Source organism: Squalius cephalus (genome assembly GCF_949319135.1).
Source record: "Squalius cephalus genome assembly, chromosome: 1".
Taxonomy (NCBI): Eukaryota; Metazoa; Chordata; class Actinopteri; order Cypriniformes; family Leuciscidae; genus Squalius; species Squalius cephalus.
In genome coordinates this window covers 13,549,745-13,557,343 of record NC_137122.1, presented here as the reverse complement: position 1 = coordinate 13,557,343, position 7,599 = coordinate 13,549,745, and the positions used below count along the sequence as shown (strand labels likewise).

General features: G+C 41.4%; 1 protein-coding gene across 1 annotated transcript; it reads right to left on the bottom strand.

Moving 5' to 3' along the window:
* Positions 1 to 261: 261 nt before the first annotated feature.
* On the bottom strand, positions 262 to 2,044 carry LOC307169431 (uncharacterized protein). Its single transcript, XM_079890052.1, has 4 exons — positions 1,861 to 2,044; positions 1,520 to 1,688; positions 1,254 to 1,333; positions 262 to 1,039 (listed from the first exon to the last, which is right to left on the bottom strand). The coding sequence occupies exons 2-4, from the start codon at positions 1,674 to 1,676 to the stop codon at positions 944 to 946; spliced, it is 333 nt and encodes a 110-aa protein (XP_079746178.1). The 5' UTR covers positions 1,677 to 1,688; positions 1,861 to 2,044; the 3' UTR covers positions 262 to 943.
* Between the last annotated feature and the right edge of the window lie 5,555 nt (positions 2,045 to 7,599).

Below are 7,599 nucleotides of genomic sequence, written 5' to 3'. Positions count from 1 at the left end.
TCTCGACTCGGACTCGACCCTTCAAAGACTCGGTCTTGACTCGGACTCGGCTGTATTTGAAAACCAACGGACTCGGTCTCGACCCTTCAAAGACTCGGTCTTGACTCGGACTCGGCATAGGCGGTCTCATCCCCATCACTACAATTTTGTCCCATTAAGGTACCGCCCCAGTGACAAAGCCATTTTGTACCTTTAGGTGGCAAAAAGTTCCTTTTTATTTCTTAAGGAGTGAAAGAAAATAAAGGCAAACAACAACTAACTGAATTTTAGACATTTATTTTAGTTCTTAAATGGAAAACAGTTTAATTCACAGATTCAATAATAATTCATCTCACAACCATACAATGTAACATCCCAAAATAAAATGCCACAATGTTTAGGATGTCATGTCTGATATAAAAAACATAAAAAAAAAAAAAAAAACATTTTTTAAGAAGCATTTCATTGACCAACTGACAACTTCATACTGCCACTCCAAAAACAAAATGAACAGCGACATCAGAGAATAGATGCATGGCAAGATATCATGAGCAGTGGTTTGTCTGGCTATAATGTCTTTATGCTTCCTGTAAATATGTCGTCGGAAGGACTCATATTTAGAAAATGTTGATTGACAGTTGTTAAGGCCACACGTTATGGTAAAATGTGGCTCATGTGCATGAACAAGTCCGATGTGCTGGATTAACTTCACCAATGTGAAGGCACTTCGAGAGCATTTAGGACAGCTGAATGGTGTAGGCATTGCGGTTGTTGATCAAGCTAAAATGTTGATTACCCTGGTCACACTAACAGGTAGAGGCTTATCACCAACCTCAGACATTTTTAGAACATATCGCTGAATGAAAATCAGGGTGTTCTTCAGAGATGGATATACCACGTTGTAGATGAAGTAAGCACAAAAAGCAGCAATAACACCTTCCTCCAAACCAAGCGCCCTGCAGACTCACTGCCCATCCAGTTTGACCCTTTGAGTCAGCACACTCCTCCAGTCAGCGACAGCGTCGAGTTGTACAGTAGGATATGGCGATGGTGGCTGATCCTGCAAGAGATCATAAAGTAGTTAAAATGCAGAAATCTACCACAAACACACTAAAAAAACGTCTATGGTGAGTAAAGACCTTAAAGCGCCCATATTATGCTCCTTTTCAGATTAATAACTGTATTTTAAGGTTGTACCAGAATAGGTTTACATGGTTTAATTTTCAAAAAACACCATATTTTGTAAACAAAATAAGTATATGCAAATTACACACCTCCCCAAGTATGACGAGAATGTCATTTTTCTCCCTGAACAGGATCGGCAACAGCAGGATTGCAGCTCTGAAATCAATCCCTGAAAATTAAGTAAAAAAAAAAAAAAAAAAAAAAAATTAAGGAAGTGTATTACGTGAATGTACAGTGTATTTTGGTATTTTGGTTAGTTAGACCTTATCTTGTCTGAAGACAAATAGAAAAGAAATTAAGCTTAAATGGCTCCACAACACTAGGGGTGACCATGGCTGATCAGTGAGTCACTTACCAGGGACATCTTCAGTGAGGGCAGCCTCTCTGTCTTCCAAAGCCAGATCTGCAAGGGGAGATTTCTTTTGAGTCAATCTAAGCACTTTGGGTACTAGGACCTTAAAGCCATCTTCGAATCTTCGGCAGATATTCATTTCATCATGAAGCCGGCCCATTTCCTGAAATAGCTGCAACACAGCACAAACAAACGGGAAACATGTCACAACATTATCATAGGATTTTAAAATTAAATTTAACCTTAAAGCTATATTATATTGCTATGAGATTATAGAGTTATTTTCCATGGTTCTACTTAGGCCTAACGTTATAACAATGACATAACATTACTGTTACCGGTACCTTGATTCCGCTGTAGCCTTCTCTGAATGTACCGGGACAGGCTCGAGGGTTAGTGTCACGGTTTCTTTCCACTGCTGAACAAATCGGTTGAATTTGGCTTGCTTCTTAAACGATCCTTCAAAGAGGCATGAAACCATCCTCTCAGTCAATCCATAGTCCACTGCTTCTCCGTCAACTTCATTATCTAGACAATAGAGAAAAGAAAAACAGCAATGTTAACCTCCACATTGGTAACAGCATACAACAATTTAAAAAGGCACATTATGTCAGACTTTAACGTTAATGTAAGTCAATGGGGGGGGGAAATTGTTTTGATCCAGTTTGGTTCATTGGGTATTTTTCTCATATCCAGAGGTATGGGCCTGCAGTTTGGTCCGGACTTTGAGAAGCCCTAATATCCATATAAAAACACATTTAAAGTATTTAGGCGTAGCTACCTCATTAGAGACGCTAGAAATGCATCTCTCTCTCTCTCTCTCTCACACACACACACACACACACACACACACACACAGCCCTGAATATTAATATAATGTAACGTTAGGCCTATCTTGTTTTTTTTCCAGGACAGCGGGGAAAGTATTGAAAGAAGTTAAAACCATTAATAGTAATCGGTTTATTTTTATAACAGCAGCTAGATAATGTTAGTAATGTTAACGTTACTCGAAAGGGAGGTTACCAAAAGTTGGACGGTTCTGTCAGTTAACCTGATTTTACGAAGATGTTCTAAGACAGTTTGACGACAAAATAAAGACAAAATCATAATTTCAAACACTCACTGGCTATCGATAGTCACATTCCGCCCAAATGGCTTTGCTTTAGCATTAAAATATTTCAGAACAAAAGACTGTTGGGCGGCAAAAAAGGTTTTTTTTTTTTTTTTTTTTTTTTCATCGTTCTCCTCTGACGCAGTCCAGCTAACGTTAGCTCATGTAAGTCAGAACAAAAGACTTTTCGGCGGCAAAAACGATTCTCATCCAACTCTGACGCAGTAGTTTTATAGTTAAGCTGTAACGATGGAAAAAAAACGATGGTTTTGCAATAAAACTATATAAAACTATCAAGCTATAAAACTACTGCGTCAGAGTTGGATGAGAAGCGTTTTTGCCGCCGAAAAGTTAACGTTAACGTTAGCTCGATGGTGAACTGTAGCTAAGATACTATAGTACTTATAATAATAGTATGTGGAATGGCAATATGGGACATAATACTGCTAATGTTTTAACTAACTAGTTAACGTTAATAATGGCAATCGTCAATGTCGAGTCTAGCTAGCTAATGTTGACAGAGTAACGTTATGAACTTGGCTAGCGCTAACATTAACAGTAAAAGTTAACTTCCAACTTTGAATTAACACCACAAACACTGATTAAAAATTCAAATACTTTACCTTTGAATTTACTTCTCTCCTCTTCAGTGACCTATCCCAAAATGAAATAACTCCGTGATTAAATCCTCCGTGGATAAATGTCAAAGCGCCATCCTCCCGCCTTTGATCGACACTGACAGAGACTGACAGTTGGATCACTGTCGATTCACTCATGTATCCTTCCGCGCTGCAATAGTTATGCTTCCGCCGAGTCGAGCTCTGTTAGCCTGTAGCTAGATCCTTTCAATAGAACACAACTTAAAGCAGGGTTCACCAATCTCGGTCCTGGAGGGCCGCTGTCCTGCAGAGTTTAGCTCCAACCCCAATTAAACACACCTGAACCAGCTAATCAAGGTCTCACTAGGCATACTAGAAACTTTCAAACAGGTGTGTTGGAGCTGGTTGGAGCTAAACTCTGCAGGACAGCGGCCCTCCAGGACCGAGATTGGTGAACCCTGACTTAAAGCGTTAACAATTATTTGTCTGTTTCATTTTATAAATAGGGTAAAGGGTTTGAAAATCAAATTCTTCAATACTGTTTGTGAATATAAATGATTATAAATAAATGAAATAATGATTATTTATAAATGAATATAAATGATTAGGCCTACATAATCCTCATTAACATGATTCAAAATGATTCAAAGGGACTTCACACACACACACACACACACACACACACACACACACACACACAAACACACACACACACACACACACACACACACACACACACACACACACACACACACACACACACACACACACACAAAAACATTCTGATTTATTTTGCCCATATCTCAAAACTTTACAGTTAATTTAGTTTGACAATTATTGAGTTATTGAGTTTGATAGTATAGGTTAACTTGTGTTTCTATATTGAGAGATGACATATTCAGCATCCACTAATTCCTGCCATTTTACATTCAAACATTAAGGTACAAATATGTAAGGGACAAATATGTGTAACCTTGCACCTCGAAAAGCCCACAATGTACAATGGAAGGTGCATAATTGTACCTTAAAGGTGCACAATTGTACCTTAAAGATACATTTTTGTACTTTCAAGGGTACATATGCAAAGTTTGTACCTTAGGGAACAAAAATGGACCTGTATTATACCTCTTTTTCTAACAGTGTGGATGATTTGTTTGCACAGTTAGCTGGAGGGCAGAAATTCTCAAAGCTGGACATGAGTCATGCGTATCAGCAGATCATGCTTGACATCAGTGCAAAGAAGTATGTCACTATTAATACACACAAAGGATTGTACACTTACTGCAGGCTACCATTTGGAGTAGCGTCAAGCCCAGCCATCTTCCAACGCACCATGGAAGGAATTCTGCAAAACATGCCACATGTCACAGTTTATTTGGATGACATTTACGAAGAACATCTAAGGAACCTGGACGAGGTGTTGTCTCGACTAAAAAGAAGTGGACTGAGGCTGAAACGCAGCAAGTGTGAGTTCCTGGGAGAGGAGGTGGTATTTCTAGGCCACAAAATCAGTGCAACTAGTCCCTGAAAAAGTTAAAGCGATCCAGGAAGCCCCCACACCGCAGTCTGTGAGTGAGCTGAAGGCTTATTTAGGCCTGTTGAACTATTATCAAAAGTTCCTGCCTAGTCTATCCACCTTGTTAGCACCATTACATGCACTGTTGAGGAAGGAGACTAAATGGACATGGGGTTCAGAACAAAAAGAAGCCTTCAAGAAGTCAAAAGATCTTCTGCAGTCGTCAGCCATACTAGTGCATTATGACATAAAAAGACCGATCATTCTGGCTTGCGACGCGTCCCCATACGGGGTTGGAGCCGTGTTGTCGCACAGGATGGAGGACGGCACAGAGCGGCCGATTGGGTTTGTGTCACGAACACTGAATGCAGCTGAGAGGAATTATTCTCAATTAGAGAAGGAATGTCTAGCTGTTATTTTTGGTGTGAAGAAGTTCCACACATACTTGTATGGGAGGCAGTTCACCATTGTCACGGATCACAAACCATTGATTGCATTATTTAATGAACTGAGAGAAGTGCCACAAATAGCATCTCCACGGATACAGAGATGGGCTGTGACATTGGGTGGATATGAATACACAATTGTTTATAAAGCTGGCAAGGAACATCAAAATGCTGATGCCTCTGCCTTTAACAGAGAAAGGAGTAGAGACTCAAGCGGAGGAAGAAAGAGTACTTCTACTTGAAGAAAATGATGTGCCCCTTGTCAAAGCAGAACAAGTGAGAAAATGGACAGACAAGGATGCAGTTTTAGCTCGAGTGCGAGAGTATGTGCTCAGAGGATGGCCAAAGAGAATGGACGAGTCCGGTTTTGGAGCATATACTAAGAAATGAGAGGAACTCAGTGTACAGGGAGGCTGTGTTTTGTGGGGAGCGCGAGTGGTGATTCCACCGCCGGGCCGTGCAGCTCTATTGAAACAATTACACGTCAATCACCCGGCAATAAACCGAATGAAAGGGTTGGCAAGAAGTTACATGTGGTGACTACAGATGAACGCAGAAATAGAAAGTATGATAAAAACTTGTGCCACTTGCCAAGAAAATAGAAATTCTCCACCCTGTGCACCTTTACATCCGTGGGAGGTGCCAAATCTGCCATGGAGAAGAATCCACATTGATCATGCTGGTCCATGGTTGGGAAGAATGTTTTTGATCGTAGTGGATGCCTACTCTAAATGGCTCGATGTGTACCCATTAAACAAGTCTACCTCTGCTGTAACCATTCAATGCCTGAGATAAAGTTTTAACCAACATGGGATACCTGAAATAGTGGTGTCGGATAATGGTAGTTGTTTCACAAGTGACGAGTTCCAAGAGTTCATGACCCAAAATGGCTTCAAACACATCACCACAGCACCGTATCATGCAGCTTCTACGTAATGGACTGGTTGAACGGGCGGTGCAAACTTTCAAAAGTCTAATGAAGAAAAGCACAGGAGATTCCATTGAGACCAAGCTGTCTAGAGCACTGTTCAGTTATAGGATCACACCACAGTCGACTACTAGGCAATCTCCTGCGGAACTGTTGTGTGGAAGAAAACTACCTGATTTTAAAAGTCAAGTGCAGGAAAAACAGATGAAGCAAAAATTTTACCATGATCGACATGCTAAGAAGAGACCGGTGACTGAAGGTGACCAAGTGTATACTAAGAACTTTGTTGCAGGGCCTATCTGGATTCCTGGGGAAATTCAGAAACAGACGGGACCGGTGTCTTGTACTGTTGCACTTGGAAATGGCCAGATCGTGCGCCGGCACATAGATCAAGTGAGGAACAGGAATGTTGTGCCTTCAGAGGAAACTTTGGTGTCGGAGAGGGGGAGGAGTTAACATCAAGTGCGGGTGTCACACTCTCCAAAGACACTAATGTGGAGCAGAAAGAGGACCCAACCTTTGTCACAAAACAAAACACACGTGGAGCGTAACACTCTGCCACAACCAAGGAGGTGTTAAGATCAGAAACTCCTGTGGTGAAAGACAATTTAGAGTTAAAGGGATACTTCAGGATTTAGCATTAAGCTTTGTATTAGTAGAAAACCTGTAGTATTTTCGAATTCCCTCATATTCCCCTGAGAGGAGAGATTTATGTATTTTTTGTCTGGAAAAAATCCTCCGATGACGCAAAAATCGTCATTTTGCGTCATCGGAGGATTTTCTGGCCAGAGGCTAAAGACTACAGCCAGTAGATGGCGTTGTTCCGCATGTTTTCAGCCCGCCCATAGAAGGGAGGGATCTCACTCACAGAATGTACACAGTGTCAGCCGTCTTTCTTTGGAAGCTAAGCTAGCAGGCTCTTGTTGAGAAAGCTGAGTAAGTAGGGGTTACCATCCTCTTTTTCCCGGACTTGTCCGGCGAGCAAGACTGTTAAAAATGTCCGGGATTCGGCTTTTGCGTTCTGCGGTCACCATTCATAGTTTACATGCACACCTTTTGTTTCAATCTAACTGAATTCATTCCGATTGGTGAATCTGAATGTAGTGTTTACATGAACACTAAACAAGTGATCGGTTGATGTGCGTTTTACCATTGCTAAGAAAATTCCTGCTCCTCCGTGAGAGATGCGAGCGAGACCTGCGCGTCTCAGTAATGACGCCACCGGCCTCGCGCTGTTCTCCCGCGGCTGTCGCCCTTGTCCTGCTCGCCACAGTAAACATGATGAATGGCGACTGTAGAACGCAAAAGCCGAATCCCGGACATTTTGGGTGCTCTGTAAATCCCTGGCAAACTCATCACGTAGGCTAGCCTTGTTGTTTTCAACTGAGCACTCTTACCGGTAGGCGTGGCCTCATAAGGCAGCGAAGCAAGTGCATTCTGGGAGTTGTTGTCTTTCATCCACATAAGCCAAAAATACATTTTC

Excerpts from the sequence above, each read along its gene's own strand:
- LOC307169431 (XM_079890052.1), bottom strand. The coding sequence starts at position 1,676 with ATGGGCCGGCTTCATGATGAAATGAATATCTGCCGAAGATTCGAAGAT. Across the intron at positions 1,334-1,519 it reads CCTCACTGAAGATGTCCCTG|GGATTGATTTCAGAGCTGCA; the intron begins GTAAGTGACTCA and ends CTTAATTTTCAG. Across the intron at positions 1,040-1,253 it reads TTCTCGTCATACTTGGGGAG|GATCAGCCACCATCGCCATA; the intron begins GTGTGTAATTTG and ends GATCTCTTGCAG.